The following is a 20,828-nucleotide window of genomic DNA, read 5'->3' as shown; positions in this document are numbered from 1 at the left end:
CCCACAGTTTCTGTTCTGTGTAAAAAAAAAAGAAAAGTAACTGAACACATTGTTTTGCAACATTTCCCACCCTGGTCCCCAAAACCATTCTGGGCTGCACAAGCCTTACTGGTGTAAACATTACCAAGTCTCTAAGGGAACGTCACATATTACTCAAGTACTTACATAAATCCATTGGCTACCGAATCAACTTCAAAATTCCTCTTTTCGTATTTAATTAAAGCAAGTTTTAAAATCCACACTTATTTATGAGATGTACAAGGGTAGCATCAGGTGCATATAACTCACCATCTCGTTTTCAAAGCAATCTTTTTGCAAGAGAGGAATTAACTGAGTACATTTACTCAATGACTGTACTCTGTAAACTGTTAGGCCTTACTTTAATTGATTATTTTGATTTTCTTCTAATTTCTTCTTCTACTTTACTGCATTTCAGCAGAACATATTGTAGCCTACTTGTGACACTGTTCCCTTTATTTGACAGCTAGTTATTACCAGTTACTTTATACATTTAGATTCTACATGCAGAACATACATCCTCTTTTAAAAATGAATCAGTGTGTATAAAATGAGGTATTAGCTCTACCTCGACCACCCACTACATTAGCATGCTCCTTAGATGTGAATGCATTTATGAAAATAATTCAATATAACAATTTAAAAGGGGCATTTCTTTTATTTTTGCTACTTTAAGTAGCCATTTTGTGATAGTTACTCAAGTCCAATTTTTAATGCAAAACCTTTACATGTCATATTTTTACAGTATTAGTGTTAATTTCCAATGAATAATGAGTGAAAACAGGTGCAATTATTGCACAGTTATTGCACCCTCCTCCCTCCACCGTGCTCCCTTCTTCCCGGCGGGAGTCCGCCCACAGTGGGATGGTGCGCGCTCCCGCTGTCAAATGTAAGTGCACCCGAGTCGGACAGACACACACACTGACAGAAGATGGCGATGAGAGTGGCTGTACGCTGCCTCTCTGCAAACTTTTCTCCCAGACTGCCTGCGCTCTCGTCGGCAGCGCAGGTTGCAGCGACTCGGTTGTTGTGGAGGAGCGACTCTCCGCGGACACTGAGCACCACCTCGGTCCTGTCCACAGGTAAACAATACATGAAATACATAAACAAACCACATTTATATGGCTGTCCGAACGAGCTGCAATGTTACATACTAACATGCGGGGCTGCTGCTCTCACATTCCTGTCTGTGTGCAATGGGCGAAACAACTCACGCAGTTTGTGGAGAAACTTTCCCACAGCGGACGAGAGGAAGTGCAGGGTGGATAGAAGTTTGTTTTTTTTTTACACGGAAGTGGCTGTCAAGCATAAAAAAACTTTAGCAGCCGCATTTTATGTTTTCTGAATTATACAACAAGGACTTATTTTTGTCTCTATTTGATTTAATTGGAAAGCAGCCATATCACGAGCTCTAAATTAGTTAATTAATTAACGTAAACAACAAATGACCCAGGCTAGGCCTTAAAGCTTATTAAACAGAAGTCACCCATGATCCCAGATAGCTGTGGGGTGATGAATTGCATGTGTGGGGCCTACATGTGGTCTAAAATGTCAACCATTTCATTATTTTTCACCCAGTTGTTGCTGTCAATCATTATTCTTCAAACCTGTGAAATGTAAAAAGCTTCTTTTTTTGTTAAGGCTCTCGTTATATTTAAAAGGCATTACCTCAGTCACCAGACCGGTTCTGAAGCAGGCATGGGTGTGGCCAGATGGGGCCTCCTCTGCTCTCCAAGACATGCTTTGACACAACAGACTGGGGAATGTTTAAGCAGGCAGCCACATACAACAATCACACAGACATTGAGGAGTACACAGACACTGTTACTTCTTACATGAGTAAGTGCATTGATGATGTGACTCATATAAAAACCATCATCACTCGGGCTAACCAGAAGCCATGGCTGACAGGGGAAGTGCATCGGCTGCTGAGGGCCAGAAACAACGCCTTCAGAGCCGGGGATGAAACTGGCCTGAGAAGAGCGAGAGCCGACCTGTCCGACGGCATCAGGAAAGCAAAACAGGAATACTCGAATAAGATAACCAGTCACTTTAAAGACTGCAGAGATACACGGAGCCTGTGGCAGGGCATTCAGACCCTTACGGACTACAAACCCGTGCCACAGATCTGCAGCAGCAACATCGCTCTGCTAAACAACCTCAACAGCTTCTTTGCACGGTTTGAAACACAAAACAGCACACGTCCACACAAGACTCCGCCCCCTCCCCACGACCAGGCTCTGTGCCTGTCTGCTGCCAGCGTGAAGAGGACACTCTCCACTATCAACACCCGCAAGGCAACAGGTCCAGACAACATCCCTGGTCGCGTGTTGAAGGACAGGGCAGAGGAGCTTAAGGATGTCTTCACGGATGTCTTTAATACTTCTCTGAGACAAGCTGTTGGTCCATCATGCTTCAAGGCCACCATCATCATACCTGTGCCAAAGAAACCCACTCCGTCCTGCTATAATGACTACCGTCCGGTGGCACTGACCCCCATAATCATGAATTGCTTTGTCATGTCACATGTCAAATCCATTCTTCCATTCTTAGTTCAGCATTCAACACATAATCCCACAAAAACTCATCTTCAAACTTGACCAGCTGGGGCTCAACACCTCGCTGTGTAACTGGCTGCTGGACTTCCTCAGTGAGAGGCCACAAGCAGTACGTGTCGGCAACAACACCTCGAGCAGCATCACACTGAGCACAGGGGCCCCTCAAGGCAAGGCAAGGCAAGTTTATTTGTATAGCACATTTCAACAACAAGGTAATTCAAAGTGCTTCACATAAAACCATTAAAAGCATCAAAACATAAGGCAAAAGAAAAGGAGATTTAAAAACAATTAAGAACAGTCATTAAAACATTAAAAAACAGTGCAAGAAATAAAATGCAGTAGTAAAATTCAGAAATGCAGGAAATTGATTAATATATTAATTGAATGTGGTTCAATTAAAGACAGCAGCAAACAGAAAAGTCTTCAATCTTGATTTAAATGAGCTGAGGGTCTCAGCAGACCTGCAGCTTTCTGGGACTTTGTTCCAGATATGTGGAGCAGAACAACTGAACGCTGCTTCTCCATGTTTAGTTCTGACTCTGGGAACAGAAAGTAGACCGGTCCCAGACGACCTGAGGGGTCGGGATGGTTCATAAGGTAGCAGCAGATCAGAGATGTATTTTGGCCCTAAACCATTCAGTGCTTTGTAAACCAACAGCAGGATTTTAAAGTCAATTCTTTGTTGGACAGGAAGCCAGTGCAAAGACATCAGAACTGGAGTGATGTGATCCACCCTCCTGGTCTTAGTGAGGACTCGAGCTGCAGCGTTCTGAATCAGCTGCAGCTTTCTGACGGGTTTTTTACAGAGACCTGTAAACACTCAAGGCTGTGTGCTCAGTACACTGCTCTTCACCTTGCTGACACACGACTGTACTACAACCTACAGCACCAATCACATGGTCAAGTTTGCAGACGACACAACTCTGGTTGGTCTCATCACCAACGACGATGAGACCCACTATAGCAGCGGTTCCCAAACTTTTTTGGCCGCGCACCCCCTTCTACATCCCGACCGGGTTAGCGCACCCCCCCCCCTTAATAAAAAAAAAAAAAAAAAAGAAGCAACAGAGCCTTTTAAGCCTTCATAGCCGCATAAGAATCGGACCAATGAGAGAACAGTTTGCTCGCGCGTGGCATTTGTTTACAAGATTTAGTCCGCTGTTAAATGTTGCAGTGTGAACACAAACCGAACAAAGGAGCAACTGCAACAAAGCAAACGAACTGAAGGTGTGAAAACGCCCTGAAACACTGCAACAAAGTTTCAATAACTTTCAGTTACACAAGGCGTCACTTTTAAAGAGCAATACGGATGCGAGGACACACGCACAGGCTCCGAGGCAGATTATCACATTTAATTTACAATCAATGAGCGACTAATGTAGCCAGGATGTCTTCGGACAAAGCATCGATGCGGCGCGACAGTGTTGTTGGACACCGGGATCATGTCCAACTTTTTTGCTTCTTTCTCTCCAATCATACATTCCACCATCTCTCTGGCAGCTGGCAAGCTCACGTCTTCGGCGATTGTGTGCGGTAGCCCCTTTCTCGCTATTCTGTAACCAGATAGGTAGTGCGTCATTTATAGACCACATGTCGCCACATGAATGAGACTGCAGTTGTTTTTGGCTGTTTTGTAACTCCTCCAATTTCGATATAAAGAATGTAAGGGGCTTTTGACTTGCACTGGCATGCTTGGTGTTCAGGTGGCGACGTAAATAAGAGCTTCAGACTGTTAGCCAGAACCTCGCTGCACACCACGCACTGTGGCTTTGGGGAATCTGCGTTGCCAATCCAAGTGAAGCCCAGACACACATACTTTTCATCATATTTCCTCTTTTTTTCCCAGTCTGATGCTCACCCTCGTTTCCTCTTTTTTCACCTTGACTCCGCGATGGGCCGATGTGCTCCCGATTTGTCTGTGCTATCCCTTCCTCCTTTTCGGTCTCCTCCGTCTCATCTTCCTCTGACTCTGGCTCGATTTCTTCTCCCTGTCTCTCCCCAAAGCACCTCTCCGTTCCCCTCGCCTCCGATTCCTCTCTCTCTCTCTGTCCCTCTCCTCTTTTACGACCGATAGCTTCAGATGTCCCACCTGACAGTTTGTAAATTAAAATTACATTTTTTTTAAATATTTAATATTATTGCACCATCAGACCGCCATTACACTTTTCCTCTCGTGCACCCCCTAGAGGCAGCTCGCGCACCCCCAGGGGTGCGCGCACCCCACTTTGGGAATCCCTGCACTATAGGAAGGAGGTCAGCCTTCTGACCACGTGGTGCAGAGACAACAACCTCCTTCTGAATAACAGCAAGACCAAGGAGATTATTGTTGACTTCCAGAGAGGCCACACTCAACACCCACCACTGACCATCAATGGTGCTGATAGAGAGAGTGAGCAGCACCAAATTCCTGGGGGTGGACATCAGTGAGGACCTCTCGTGGACAGCCAACACAACATCACTGGCAAAGAAAGCCCAGAGGCGCCTCTACTTTCTCTGCAAACTGAAGAAGGCAAGAACACCACCACCCATCATGTGCACCTTTTACCGAGGCCCCATTGAGAGCATCCTGACAAACTGCATCACTGTGTGGGGCGGAAGCTGCACTGACTACAACAGGAAAGCCCTGCAGCGCATAGTAAACACAGCTGGAAGGATCATTGGTGCCTCACTCCCCTCCCTGCAGGACATATACGACACTCGCCTCACCTGCAAAGTCACCATGATTGTGCGTGACTCCAGCCACCCCTCACACAGTCTCTTCAGCATCCTGCCCTCCGGGAGAAGATACCGGAGCCTCCGTGCTCGCACCAGACTCTCAAACAGCTTCGCCCACCAGGCTGTTAGGAAGCTGAACTCTCTGAAATCTCTCCCTCCTCTCTTTTAAGACTCCCCACGTCCAACTGCTGCTAAATACAGATTGATCGTTTTTTTTCTCTTATTATTTATATATATATATATATATATTGTCTAAATGTTTTTTTTAATCGATTGCACTGTATTCACTTTATATGTTGGACTAGAGAGAAACGTCTTTTCAACTCTCCTGTATGTTCAGTACATTGTGGAATTGGCAATAAAGCAAACTTTGAACTTTGAACTCAGCCCTTTACAGCAGAAATATTCTGCTCTCAGGGCCGACTCTGCTCTCCCCTGTCATGCATCAGTGTCTTCTTCACAATCTGGCTCAAACCTTTATTTTTATGCATGGTCCGACGCAAACGGTTGAAGTTGTTGAGGCATTGTAATTCTTCCCTCAGGGTATTGTAAAGATGACGGCATGAGCGTGGAGTCAAAAACTGCCTTAACTCCAGTTATTTTATTTTTATTTTTTTAATTGCACATCAACCAGATACCGAAACACTGATGGACAGGATCCACAAAACTGCACCTGCAGAGCACTCACGATTTGGGCATTGTTCATTTTTTAGGTTGTCTTGTAAACTGTAAACTACAGACTTGTTGTTTTTAATTGAAAGCACATGGTGTTGCATCAGAAATGGCCTTCTCTTCCGCTTTGGTCCATAGTTTAGTGAGATGTTCTTTGGAACATCCAAATGATGTGCTCTCAGCCTCCATGTACTCCACCTGTTCTTATCGTTGTCAGAGCCATGTCACATTCACTATTCATGGTTTCATGTTGTATTTGAAAGGTGCTGTATACATGAATCTATTATCCTGTCGTTGACTCTCACTAATAAATGAATCTGTTCCAGCTGAACTATTCCCTTGTTCTCTCCGCAGCCCTAAAGTTCACAGACAAGCACGAGTGGGTGCGAGTGGAAGGTGGAATCGGCACGGTTGGTATCAGCAATTATGCTCAGGTACGTCGATGGCTCTTGGTATTAATCTTTTGATTTATGACACAATTGTTTCAGAGGTTTATTGGTGGAATGCTAATGTCTGCAGTTCAGAACTGCACTTTGTCCTCACCTGCAGCACCTGTCCTAACTAATCTACTGTTTTATGATTATTGTTTGAGGCAATTGATGACCGCCAAAATGCAGCGCTGTGTAGAAAATCTCAAGGACGTTTTAAAACTTGTGGTCAAATATTAAAGTCTATCTTGGATCAAGACCGGCTCGCTGCCACATCTTCAATGTTCTGACACTCCGATAGATTACCTCAATATGAAGGCGAACGTTTTCAGTCATGTCCACCTCCAGGTGTTTTACTGCCGTTTTGTTTATATTCATTGAGCCTCATCTCACCACTGCGTTCAAGAAGAACTGCTCATCAACTGGACGTGATTGTCTCTGAGCAAAGTGTGGACTTGTGTTGTACTCTGGAACGTGAACTTTGAGCAGATTGTGTGTTAAACTCACAGCATCTTGGAAAGGTGAACTGTAAATGAAAAACCACCGGCCTAATGGAGAAAACGAGTACTACTAGTAGTTTTCTCGGGGTATTGTAAAAGTATAAGAACCAAGGCGGTGTTCCTGCACTTCTCTAAAACTTTAAAGTTTGTCGAGGCTTCAACAATTCCAGAGTCTCAAAATAGTTTCCTTATGTTAAAATGCTCCCAGAAATGTAATGTTTCCCAAAAATATATTATTATAGAAACTTCAATTCGTAATAGAAAGCTCATTTCAGATGGCCAGGGACAATGTATTCAGTCACTGTTGGCATCTTAAACACACTTATTTTAAGATGAAATGGTGTCTTTATCCCTAGGTATAGCAATTCCAGTTCATTGTGCATGAACGAGTGGGAGAAACGTTTACACCTTTTGTGACGTCAACAGTTTGGGTCCAGTATCTCTGCTTCAGAAGTATTGATCAGGCTGACTGTAATAAAGTTACGCCAGTAATCTCAGTAGATTGTGTCCGTGCTAAAACAGTCTGCAGGTCGAGATGAACTGATTTCTTATTGCTGATTGTGTCTTCACTGATGGCCCTGAAAATCTGACTGTGCTGTCTTTTAAAAAAAACAACAAACAAGTATTGTCTGTGTGTATAGTTTATATGTTGCTTATTCCTCTGGGCCAATGGGCTCCATCGTTGTTCAAAAATTATTAAACAAATCACTGTCCTGCTGCTGTATGTGGTTTAAAAAATAATCCCCAGCAAATGGATTATTTACTCCTGTTTGAGTGATATTTGCTCAACAACTACAGTGACCATGTTTTAAATATTATTGCTTTTTTTTTTTTTTTAATAAAGTATAAATTTCTTTTGAAGATGTAAGTCTTCAGTAGAAACCGCCTGATCCTATTTCTAAAGTGCAGAATTGCAAGACATTCTTGGATAACTGTTTTTACTCACTTTATATAATACTCTGTATATTAAAATTGTGTTTTATTATCTTAGGAAGCATTAGGTGACGTGGTATACTGTGGACTCCCTGAGGTTGGCCAAAGACTTGAACTGTTGGGTAAGAGCCTTGACTACACGGCACATTTCTGAAAGTAATTCCAGCAGTGTAATAAGAAGTATCCCTTATGTTTTGTGTGTGTGTGTGTGTGTGTGTTGTAGAGGAGTTTGGTGCCTTGGAAAGCGTGAAGGCTGCCAGTGAGCTATACTCGCCACTGACAGGAGAAGTGACTGAAATCAACACAGAGCTGGCAGAGAATCCTGGACTCGTGAATAAAGCCTGCTATGAGGAGGGTAATCATCTCGCAGTCGCTGTTCTTCAGTACATTTCTCCCACTACATTTGTTGCCAAGATAGATGAAAAGTTGCCAGACCAGAACAAGGTAACTGCTTGTTCATGAGAACATTTTTTTTTTAAATGTAGTTAATTATTTTTCAGGGTGGCTTATCAAGATGACGATTGAAAAGCCTGAAGAAGTTGAAGGCCTCATGGATCAAGCTGCATATGATTCTTTTATCATGTCACTTGAAGAATAAATGGATAAACTCCACTGTGCTGTTTTTATAATGTAACTGCAATCGGCAGGGTTACTAACATCTTGTGTGACACTATTTATTTTGAGACTGAAATTGTGCTATCAAAATAATAAAAAATCATCCTCGCTAGAATCTAAGGTTAGGATTTGCTTCGCCACTAGCCAACCAAAAGGGCTCATAATCTCCAGATCTGTCGGTACATTGTTTCTAATGCTTTGCTCCATGTGGGAAATGCCTGGGAAGTGATTGTAAGAGTCGTGTCACATTCATTTAATAAAATTGTCCTTTCACCCCTGTGATTTTCTTTTTGCCCCCTTGTCTGTGAACTCACTTTCAACTTTAAAGTTGAAGCAGTGTGTTGTGATGCCTTTAGTGTCAAGATGAGACAAATTCACAAAAGGACACCGCAAGTTCAACTTTAAGAGAAGCTCATGCAGAGTTTGTGATGAACTGTAGGCATGTTCATGTCATGTTGCGCTACATGTGCGGCTTCTTTTTGCTTGATATGGTTCCACACACCTTGACCTTTGCCCTGTGTGAAAGGCAGAGATTGCAGTTGATCAATGATTAATGAAGCGGTGAACAAAAAACTGTACTCAAGCTGAAAATGTGAAAGTTAGAGCAGTAATTGGTTTTCTTGGTTACAACTGAATAATTTAAATATTGTCACTGGGGACATCTAGTTCATTGTTGGAATGCTGTTAAGCATTCCAACTATTGTTCTTCGAATCTTTATTCCACTATTTCTCCCCCCCCCCCCCCCCCGTCCCCCTTTTCTTTGAAACTCTTCTTCATATTTTAAGCTACAGAAACTGTTCAACTGTCAAAATGTTCAGCTCTGTCAGCAGAGGGGTGCTATATCTCTTCATATTTCTAACCTTTAAACTTTTTGAATTATTAAGCTTTTAGCAACTTTTTTTTAAATGGGTTTCTATGGAGAAGATTTTCAAATCCTCTTAAACTTCTTCAACTTTCAAATCCTTCAACTTCCTCATACTTTCAGCTACAGACACCATTTCAACTTTCAAATGTTGAGAAAACCCTGAACTATTGCCGCATAATTCATAATTTCTGATATCTTAAACTTTTTGAACTGCAGCCATTTAACTTATGATTTTTCAGCCCTTTTCTGACTTTATAATGGGTGTGTATTGCGCAGCTTAGAGTGCACCAATTAGTGATGTTGATAAACACACAGACACACATGCACTCCTCTCACTCACTGACACACACGCACACACACTCTCATGCACGCGCACACTCTCTCTCACGCACACTCTCACGCACGCACACTCTCTCACGCACGCACACTCTCTCTCACGCACGCACACTCTCTCTCACGCAGGCACGCACACTCTCACGCACGCACACTCTCTCTCTCACACTCACTAATTCTTCTCTCTCACTCATGAATTCTTTCCTCTCTCTCTCTCACTCATGAATTCTTCTCTCTCTCACTCATTCTTCTCTCTCTCTCACAAATTCTTTCTTGTCTCTATCTCTCTCTCACAAATTCTTTCTTCTCTCTCTCACTAATTCTTTCTTCTCTCTCTCTCACTAATTCAACAAAGGAACAACAAAGGAACATCAAAGACACAACAAAGACAACAAAGGAACAACAATGACACAACAAAGACAACAAAGGAACAACAAAGACACAAAGACACAACGGAACAACAAAGACACAACAAAGGAACAACAAAGGAGCAACAAAGGAACAACAAAGACACAACAAAGACACAACAAAGGAACATCAAAGACACAACAAAGGAACAACAAAGACACAACAAAGACACAACAAAGGAACAACAGACACAACAAAGACAACAAAGGAACAACAACGACACAACAAAGACACAACAAAGGAACAACAAAGGAACATCAAAGACAACAAAGGAGCAACAAAGACACAACAAAGGAACAACAAAGACACAACAAAGGAACAACAAAGACACAACAAAGACACAACAAAGGAACAACAAAGACACAACAAAGACACAACAAAGGAACAACAAAGGAACAACAGACACAACAAAGACAACAAAGGAACAACAACGACACAACAAAGACACAACAAAGGAACATCAAAGACACAAAGACACAACAAAGGAACAACAAAGACACAACAAAGGAACAACAAAGGAATAACAAAGACACAACAAAGGAATAACAAAGGAATAACAACAACACAACAAAGACACAACAAAGGAACAACAAAGGAACAACAAAGACACAAAGGAACATCAAAGACACAAAGACACAACAAAGTAGCATCAAAGACACAAAGGAACAACAAAGACACAACAAAGCCACAGAAACTGTTCAAATATCAAAATGTTCAGCTCTTTCAGGAGAGGTGTGATATGACTTTTCATATTTGTAATCTTTAAACTTTTTGAATTATTCAGCTTTTTGCAATTTGTTTTTGAATTGGATATCTATTTTCAACAATGTTTTTGTGATTAATTTCTGTTTTCAGCATTCCAACGCATTTTCAGCAGGAAATGCTTTTTCTAGTTCTTTCTTCTCTCTCTGTCTGTCTCTCTCTCTCATACAGTCATTCAGGTCTTAGAGACTTTTAGAGGACGCCCCCCCCCCCCCACACACACACCCCCATTTCAAAATAAAAGCCCCAGAGAGTGAATTCTAACTGAACTGCTTGTGATGAAGCCTGGCATTTAATAACCTCTGTTTATGTGTGTCAGACATTATGATTATGTCTCCTCTCCCCCTCCCTCCCCCACCCAGCCCCACCCTTTCAAAATAAAAGCCCCATGGATTAACTGTATTTAAACAAGCTCAAAATGAGGCTTTTTTGTTTAAAAAATGAATGCTCTTACTAATACTGCGACAACTACTACTGCTGCTGCTAATATATTACTACTACTGCTACTACTACTTCTACTATAACTTTTGCTGTTGCTACTATTACTACTACTGCTATTACTGCTACATCAATATTATTACTACCACTACTGCTGTTACTACCACTACTACTATTACTTATACGACAACTGCTACTACTACTACTGCTATTCATGCTACTAAAAGTAGTAATACTACGACAGCTATTAGTACGACTGCTACTAGTACTACTACTAGTACTACTACTACTGATAGTAGTACTACTGATAGTTGTAGTAGTACGCGTGTGTCTGTGAGTCTGTGTGTTTATCAACATCACTAATTGGCTCAATCGCGAACACCTGTGTGCCTGAAGCCATTTGAAAATATTCTCCATAGAGATCCCATTGAAAATAAAAAGCTTAATAATTCAAAAAGTTTAAAGGTTAGAAATATAAAAAGTCATAGCAGACCTCTAAAGAGCGGAACATTTTAATAGTTGAACGGTTTCTGTAGCTTAAAAAATGAAGGAGAAGAAGAGGTGCGACGGAAGAAATAGAAGTTGAATAAAGAAACAGGATAACAATATAACAATAATTTACTTATTGTTGAAATGCTTAACAGCATTCCAACAATAAGTAAATATTCTCATTAGATGGCTTTCATTAAATCTTTCTAGATATGGTGCTGTGAGCTTTATCATTGAATGTCAATTACTTGTACTTAATAGTAGTGTGCTGCACAGCACCACTCTGCTGAAGGTTGCACATAAAGCACAAAATCAAAAAATCATTTCCCAACTCAGTGCTGTTCTGATTTATGCTCATAATTAACGTTTCACAGCGGAGTGTTTTTTTGCATGTGATCATAAATCTAAACGGAATATAAACTAGTATGTCTTCATTGTATCAATTTGCAGAGCAGTTATGCTGACGCTGTTGTCTGTCTCTTCAGCACGTGGAGCTGAAACGCGGAGTCTTCATATTCTGAGGGTTTTTGTTGTTGCTGCTTCATGGATGGATGATGAGACAATGGGTCATATGTAAATCCTCCCCACTACCTTCCAGAAAACAACCATAATAACAGTTAACATGAATAAATATTAAATCACAGATATACTATTCTTTCTCAATATGAAAGGACTCTGACCAGGAGCAAGAGCAAAACAAACAAAAAAAGAATCAGGTCTTTATCTTTTCTAGTCTTTTAATCTTTCACAACTAATATTCAAAACATAGAAATTACCAGTTTGAAAGATTTATCTTTGGTCATTACTTAAAGCTGCTACCATAACGTGATTGTCTTTGTATACTGTCCAGCACAGAAAATAATTTGTAGTATCACTGGAAGCCTTTATAATGTCAGTGAAGACTGCTGCTGGCTGCTAATGGAGGGTGCCAGGCCTATATCTAGTGGCCAGGGCAAACACTTCCCCTCTAATTGTAAGTCAAACTTGTGAACACAATTACACTACATTATTGTACTATAATGAACACAAAATGGCATCATGAAATAATTTCATTAAACATTAGATTGCAAAATAAATTGTCAGTGTACCAATGTGAGCGCATAATTGAAAAGTTTTACAAATGCAAATTTCATATTTATAAAACATTCACAGCATGGTTAAAAATAATACACACTTGTAAATGAAGAGGCTTTAAAGGTGTTAAAGTGTAATTGTACGGCTACTATCCTAGTCCGATTTTTGGTGACAAAATTGAAGTGCATAAATCATAGGATTAACTCCAGTTCTTTGGAACTCCACTTCTATTTCAAAACACAGCACTTATCTGGTTCCAAACCTAAATGCAGCCTCATTAACTGCTGTGGTATTGGAAATATTTTAAGAGCCACAGAAAAAATATTGATAAATAATAAATTGATATTGTTATGATAGCATACAACAGGTTTAATTTCCCTGCAATAACAAAGATGATTAAAGTGGGGTTTATACATTCTTACTTCCAGTTTTCCTTCATCGAAATTATTCCTTCTGTGTGCGGTTTAAACGTGATTTCACGTTTTATCCATAGACTGTATATGAAAGACTTCGTGCATCTCTATGTTAAGATACCGACAAAATATTTGTTTGGGGTGCATGTATTGCACAGGGAACATCGAAAGACGTCAAATAGCAGGATTATCTGGATTTTCATAATATATATTTTCATCACAATGGCTGAATTTTATATTCCCTATTCTTACACGAAATAATCGGAAATATTTGTGTTACATTTTACGTTTTGTCGGATGTTCCTTGTGAGGATAACACTCATGTATATACTCTTTGATCGAGTCTGTTCGGCCATTGGCTGTTTTACGCATATCCCACAATCCACCGCGTTTCAACTTCCTTTTTCCTTTCGGCCATTTTCCTCCCTAGTAGGTGAGATATTTTTTCTCTACATTTTCAGGAAACAATCTACTCTAATCCTTGCCATTTTATCGGTACATGTTCAATTAAAATACAACCTGAGATAGAACGTTTCGTCACCTTTGTAATAAGGTGATTATTATCTTAAGATTTCCTTTGTAAATAGCTGAACAACATCTGTTTTAGTAGTGATCCCCGGGCGAGTCGTGTTTATGTGTGACTGTTAGCGCACACCGTGAGAGGCTGACCTATAGCTCCATATTGTAATAATGTCCCATGAAATAAAGTTCAGCATACGTAACGAATGCCAAAATGGCAAGGACGAGTTATCGTGAGTTGTAGCAGCCGCATACAGGAGTTACCTATCAAATCGGCCAGTAACCTCGCTAACCTGCTAGCTTAGCATCGCCGTTGTAGCCTCGGATAATCGTGGTATACCGGCATTGACAGTCTGCTCATGTCCGCGTGTCCTTCTGTTTTCGCAGGGAAGTAGGCAGCCATGGCCCCCAGCCGGAATGGAATGCTCTTGAACCCTCACTTCCACAAAGACTGGCAGAAAAGAGTGCGCACCTGGTTCAACCAGCCAGCCAGGAAGCTCCGCAGGTGAGAACCGTCTCGTGCTTGTGATACGAAGCTGCACGCCGCCCAGTCGCATCATGGTGGAGTAGAAAAGACTAACTTTGTTGGCAGGAATAAATTAAATATGATAACTTATTTGGTAAAAGTAAACTTATACGTGAACCGTTTTTTGTTTGCACGGACATAAAGTAATACATAATAACCTGAAGCCGGTGGGCTCTACACACATTAAATAGTGGATAATAGTAAGTATCTGTATGTCTGCTAACACCTCAGGTTATTGTCGGGGAACACCTCAGATGTTTTATAGCAATTTTACTCATCGGGTGTATTTGACATTACACAACATATGCAATGTATGCAAAGTGTTAAATTGGTGATCCTGCTTTGATGTGACTACATGTTCAGTTCAAATTGAGATGTTTTTATTTAGATGTTCTTGGTTCTTGTGATTTTGAGGGTGAGATGTCTGTAAACCTATTGATAACTTGCAGTGCGACTACTGCACATGATTTGCCTCTTGCCTCCATGGACCGAAAGCGGCCCCTTCTGTTGCTGTGGGTTTAATTACAATACCTCTTTCTTTAGGCGAAAGGCTCGTCAGGTTAAGGCCCGTCTCATTGCGCCCCGTCCTGCCGCTGGACCCTTGAGGCCACAGGTCAGGTGTCCCACAATCAGGTACCACACCAAGGTCCGTGCCGGACGTGGCTTCACACTGGAGGAACTCAAGGTAATACCTTCTATTTGTTGGTTGATGGTAGTTTTACATGCAGGAATAATTAATCAGCAATGTCACTCTTTAACAATTTCATCCCACAATATTGGCCACTGTTTGATTACTGAATTGAATCTGTCAACACCCAAGGGAAATGTAAAGCAGAAAAGCAACTGTCTGTTATCGGGTAGAAATTTAGCATGAACTAAACTGTAAAACCTAGCAGAAATGCTGTTGATCACTACTGTGGATGCAAACAACAAACTCAACCGTTCTGTGATGAAACCCACCCAACCAATAAAACACTCTGTAGCTGTAGAAAAACATGAAGGCTGCTCAAAGACTCGATGTTCTTGCCAAACTGTACCTTCCATTCCTCCGCTGTACTTGCCTGCTGTGGGAGATAGGCTAAATAAATGTTAAGGTGCATCACCCCAGAACATGTCGACTTCCTTCACAAGTACGCTCAGAAATGAGTACTAGTGAGATGTTTTTTACTGGTCAGCCTACTTTGTACACTTTACGGTATAACAGTACTCTGCTTTTCTGTCAGACCTCATTTTCAGTAATACGATTTAGTTCAAGCACCAGTTTTATTCATGTTGTAGAGGACAACAAATGCTTATGGTGAAGTGAAAGCACAAGTCGATGTGTATTCAATGCTGAGCTGCAAGCTTGCAGCATTGTTGAGCATCGTCCCATGTACATAGAATATAGCATAAAGCACCTGGGCTAGCATGTCATTATTGACAGACATGTAGAGAAATGTAAGAACCATCTTGTGTGTTTTTTGCGTCACAGCGGTCAGATGATGACAAATCTCCGGAATCTCTGTATTTTCTTGATGAATACTTTGAACCTTTTATCTGATGACTGCTCTTTATTACTCAAATGGAAAATATAATCGGCATCTTATCGAGTTCTTATGTTTAACTCTTATTGTGCTGTGAACCTCCCTACAGGCAGCTGGCATCCACAAAAAGACAGCTCGCACCATCGGCATCGCAGTCGACTCTCGCCGCCGCAACAGATCCTCAGAATCTCTTCAGGCCAACGTGCAGCGCCTGAAGGAGTACCGCTCCAAGCTCATCCTCTTCCCCAGGAAGGCTTCTGCTCCCAAGAAGGGAGACAGCACGGTAAGTTTCTCCTTCATGGAACATAAAGATTAAAAATAAACTTCCCATCCAGTCTCAAAAGCATGTGGCAGACTGTAGTGGTTGTGAATGAATTGTTTTATGTTTTGATTGTGTGGTCATTTTCCTGAGAAAAACAAGTGCTGAAACATTCATCCAAGGCATGTGGTTCGTAAGAGTGAGTCATCCTTAAAATTTGAATAGTCAAGTGTTTGTTTACTATTGCTCCATCTTGTGAAAATGAATAACAGCTTTTACACAAGCTTTTAAGAGTAATGTGTGAAAACAAAAGAACCCTGTGTAAAATTAGACTTTATTCTGCATGCATTTTGAAATAATGAACTTTATCAGTTTAGCACCAATAATGAACATGTAAAGATTTGTATGAGGGAGCTCAAACCCTAACCTGTGTGTCCATGTATTTTAACTTTTCAAAATGCAGTACAGAGATCACAGTCCTCCATAAACAATGCAGGACATGTTTTATTGAGCTAAACTCTAATTGTGATTGCTGCACACCTTCAGTAAACAATTATAATTTTAATTCTTGATGTAGTTTTATTAGTTTGTTAGATCGGTTGTGTCAAGTTATTTGATAACATGGGACTTGAGGTTACCTCGTGAAACTGAGGAAACACTCGTTACCTTTTTATAGTCATTCAAATGTGACAACTAATTTGCCCATGTGGTGATTCATTTTTAGGTTGTTAATTACCCAGCTGATAAAACGTCAGTTACTGCTGTACAGTCAGAACAACAATGGAGACTGAAGGCCAAACACGGCCTCATTTGACTGCACCCTTATTGACATCAGTTCCCATGTACCCCCCCAATTCAGTGTTCATTATTGCTGTTTTTTCATTGCCATGAAGAATGAACTGTTTGTTTCTCTTTTTAGGAGGAGGAACTCAAGATGGCCACTCAGCTTGGTGGTCCAGTCATGCCCATCAAATCAGTAAGTCTTTATTCCTTAAAGATTCCACCAGCACCCAACACATCCAAAAGTAATGCATTTTAGGTGGAAAATGAGCCAGAATTTTTATCCTTGAAATCGCTCCCCGCCGCCAGTAAACCGGCTGTGGGCTGTGTTCATGTCGTCACTGATGACATCAGAAATAAAACCTAAAATCTCTTTGTTTTGCATCGCAGCAGTCAGATGATGACAAATCTCCGGAATCTCTGTATTTCTTTGATGAAACATTTGAACCTTTTTTCTGATGACTGCTGTTTCACATTGGCTAGATTTTGTGGGATATTTAAGAAACATGTGAAAAATCACTCACGCGATTGTCTCTTTGTTCTCCCAGGTGCAGAAGACGGAGAAGGCTCGCATCATCTCTGAGGATGAGAAGAACTTCAAGGCGTTCGCCAGCCTGCGTATGGCCCGAGCCAATGCTCGTCTCTTCGGCATCCGTGCCAAGAGAGCCAAAGAGGCTGCTGAGCAGGACGTGGAGAAGAAGAAGTGAAAATAGCCGCTATGGAACTTTGCAGAATAAAGTGTTAAAAAAAGATCAATGTGAGAATGTCGTGATTATGATCTCTTTTTATAGTTTTCATGGTGCAGTCATAGATTAGAGGTGTTGATGGAATAGAGCCGAAGGTGTGATGTATTGATGTCAAATGTGTTAAAATAACAGTTGGGTTCAGATTGCACCTCTTGACGGTCAGAAGTTAAACTAATGAAACTGTACAGAATATACATTTATTTCAGCTGGAACATTTTTTTTAATTTGGGACCCGGGGATAGAAAAACGAGATAAAAACTGAGGACAGATGTTTAGGAGTAAAGTAAATTTTAGCTGATGGCTAAAATGTCCTAATATGAAAATATCCACAGCGGGCCTTTGGGCTTGTCTCAGTAAGAGAAGCACAGGCGTTAATGACTAATGATGGCTCCGTTGTATTTAAGTGTCCAGTATGACGGGCAGCATGCACAATTCCAGGACTAGAACACAGAAGGCTTATAAACTGCATGAGCAAATCTTATTTAGCAGATGTTTCAGTAACTTAAAAGATTTGATCCCTGGACAGCTGTGGGGAGTAGCGTCAGAGTTTGGTTCGAAAGATCAAAATGTAGTTTTTCCCACTCACTGTACTTCCGAATTCACCGATAATACATTGACATCTGTCTGAAGTGCACAAGATATGAACTAAAATGAAATTTTGGGTCTAAAAGTTGGTTCATATTTGCAGCAGTAGGTGGCACTAGAGGCACAAACTAGCTCACGGAGACGTAAAAAGATTTAGGAGCAGGGTTTGTTGACTGTAATTGAGGATTTTAAATGTATTTTTTGATCGCATGTTTTAACCTGATGTGTCAGTGTAATTGCCACACAATGAAACGATGTATTACTAGATTAATTTGGTCAGTGTCTTTGCAGTTATAGAAGGTAGCATGTGACAGAAACTGATGCTAGTTCATTGACACTTAACTTGTACGTAAACCAATTAAGAGGCTTTTTTTGGGGTTTTTTTACATTCAGGACAACAAAAATACAGAGATGTTCTTGAGCATTTGTCTAAACCAAGAAGAGCCTCTTAAACATGACAGACTTATCATATAAGATTTGTACACCTGCTGCATTAATTAGTACAGGTGATAGAAGTCCAGTTCAACGACAGCCGTCGAGACAGGAAGCTCATGAGGTGGAAAGTGAGAAAAAAAATCTCATTCCACTGGGACAATATTACACCAGGCTTCTGCACGGGGGGGTCAAAGTTCAATTCTAATGTTGATACTGGAGGTTATGTGCTGGCAGACATGAACCACAACAGGCTTACTATAAAACATTACCATGACAACAGTGAATCTGGACATTTCTAAACTGTGCTCATGTTATTCTGATCAATGAATAAATAAAAAGTTAAACAGAAGTGCAGGGAAACTCCCATTCAAATGCGTCCATTATTAAATGATCAAAAATGATCCCCATCAACATGCACAGACCGAAAAAACCCAGATGGTGTGAGACTGAATGTCCTTGTCTCTTTTACTGTCTCCCTGTGTTCTGAACACAAATAAATAATTCAGTTAATGAAGGTGAGTGGACAGTGGAGACATTTTGGACCAGGAGTGATTGATACGGCTGAAATGGAAACTCAAATGGGTAGTTCCATTTACCCTGGGGATAGCAAAATAATCTGTGTACTAAAACACAACACAACAGAGCACTATGGGTTTTGAGAACCATTTCCTCTCACCACCTTTCCTAAATGTGTCATTTAAACCAAAACGACTCCCACATTTCATTAATCGCCAGCGATTAGAATTGCGTTTGTCCTCTGATAAATAAAAGCAACAGCAATATCAATCAAATATTACTTGCAAGATTTGCTGTAAATGTTTGACGATTGACAGAAAATAAATGGGCAACAAATTTGATAGTTGATCATTTGAAGTCTTTCCTCATACATTGAACATTCTCTTGTTATTGCCTCTCAAATATTCCACGATCCAACTGAAATAAATGAGGTTGTATGTATGCAGTATCAGCTTCACTCCTGATGAATTGTGTGTATCACCTTTACTATGTAAAAAGGGAAAGGAGATCTTTGCATTTGTAGGTCAGTACGGCAAATATAATAAGCTGTTACTGGAAGTAGAGTCTGCTGAAACACAAGCTCAGTGATTGATTACCATTAACAGGGAGGCGGATGCTGGCCTCACCAATAAGATAGACTTTAGAATAGATAGTGTCTTTGAAAATATCCCCCAAAAAACTACATATGTTATGTACAAAAATACCCCGACTCAGAGGGGGCTGCTGGCAGAAAACTGGATGATGTTACACCAACACAACCGAGCTATAGTTTGACTGAAAATGTGAGTGTGTCGGATCATTTTAAGAGATCTGTCTATTTGGGTTATAGTGCATGCAATGTGGTCAGTGGCTGGCGAGAAGCAGCGGGGGTGGATCTGAACAGATAATCCATGTGTAAATGCAGGAAACGTCCTGTGAGGTGCTGAACCGACACAGCAGCAGCAGCAGCAGCAGCAGATGGCTGTTGTTTGGAGCTGTGGCGTAACAAGGCTCAGGTGTGAGCCCTAAAGCAGACGCTTCTTACTCTGAATACCCACGGAAGAAGAGGCAGTGGGGTTGAAAAAATGGCAGAAGAGAACATGACTTTAGGTGATGGACATGTCAGAAAGCAGACGGTTTTCCATGTTTAACACAGTGTGTGCCGATCCAGGCACGGATTTGTTACCTTTGTTGAAAGGGTTACACTAACCTGTGGGGGGGATTTGGTGTGGTTTTTGTGTTGTTTGGTGTGCAAGTTGCATGGTTTCTTAACAGAGCAGATAATTAAAAAGCAGGGAGCCAAATGCCAGCTGAAAGCTCCTGAGTGGCTCAACTCTAAGAGAATCAGTCCTCTTGAAATTAAAAAACATTCGTAAAACAAAGCTCTAATGAAAAAATAAATTCTTTCAGTCTGAAGGACATGAAGGAATCATGAATTGTCAAACCCTTCAGGCATAAAATGCAACAACAGCTGAAGCCTACATATTTATATATCATAAAGTGCACTATAATCACTCACGGAACTTTTAAACAGTCAAATAAAAGCTTTTACTTTCTGTCTTGCACTGTATTCTGATGAGGCCAAATTTGATAATTTAGTCTATTTCTTCAGCTGCTTTGGCTTTTGTGGCCTTGGCTTTTGTTTTGCAGAAACTGGAGGGCTGATGTTTTGTCAGTGCAATCTGAAAATCTATAAACGTCATGTAATGTCCGGAAATACATTCAAGAAAAGAACACA

At 40.9% G+C, this 20,828-nt stretch overlaps 2 protein-coding genes across 3 annotated transcripts; both read left to right on the top strand.

Annotated features, from left to right (window-relative positions):
• Nucleotides 1–949: 949 nt before the first annotated feature.
• gcshb (glycine cleavage system protein H (aminomethyl carrier), b) lies at nt 950–8,721 on the top strand (the record flags this gene model as incomplete). The annotated part of the gene is made up of 5 exons (XM_079292782.1): nt 950–1,100; nt 6,318–6,397; nt 7,883–7,946; nt 8,048–8,179; nt 8,325–8,721. The coding sequence occupies 5 exons, from the start codon at nt 950–952 to the stop codon at nt 8,420–8,422; spliced, it is 525 nt and encodes a 174-aa protein (XP_079148908.1). The 3' UTR covers nt 8,423–8,721.
• A 4,890-nt stretch (nt 8,722–13,611) lies between these two features.
• On the top strand, nt 13,612–17,577 carry rpl13 (ribosomal protein L13). 2 transcript variants are annotated; one of them, XM_079295608.1, is made up of 6 exons: nt 13,612–13,655; nt 14,129–14,246; nt 14,811–14,952; nt 15,900–16,073; nt 16,969–17,025; nt 17,378–17,577. In XM_079295608.1, the coding sequence occupies exons 2-6, from the start codon at nt 14,143–14,145 to the stop codon at nt 17,534–17,536; spliced, it is 636 nt and encodes a 211-aa protein (XP_079151734.1). In that variant the 5' UTR covers nt 13,612–13,655; nt 14,129–14,142; the 3' UTR covers nt 17,537–17,577. The 2 variants fall into 2 exon arrangements, with proteins under 2 accessions (XP_079151734.1, XP_079151735.1); XM_079295609.1 differs by having other exon boundaries at nt 13,636–13,651.
• The last annotated feature ends 3,251 nt before the right edge of the window (nt 17,578–20,828 follow it).

The sequence above is a fragment of the Melanostigma gelatinosum genome (genome assembly GCF_949748355.1).
Source record: "Melanostigma gelatinosum genome assembly, chromosome: 2".
NCBI lineage: Eukaryota > Metazoa > Chordata > Actinopteri > Perciformes > Zoarcidae > Melanostigma > Melanostigma gelatinosum.
Note: the sequence above shows the minus strand (reverse complement) of the source record. Positions and strands in the feature narration are given on the sequence as shown.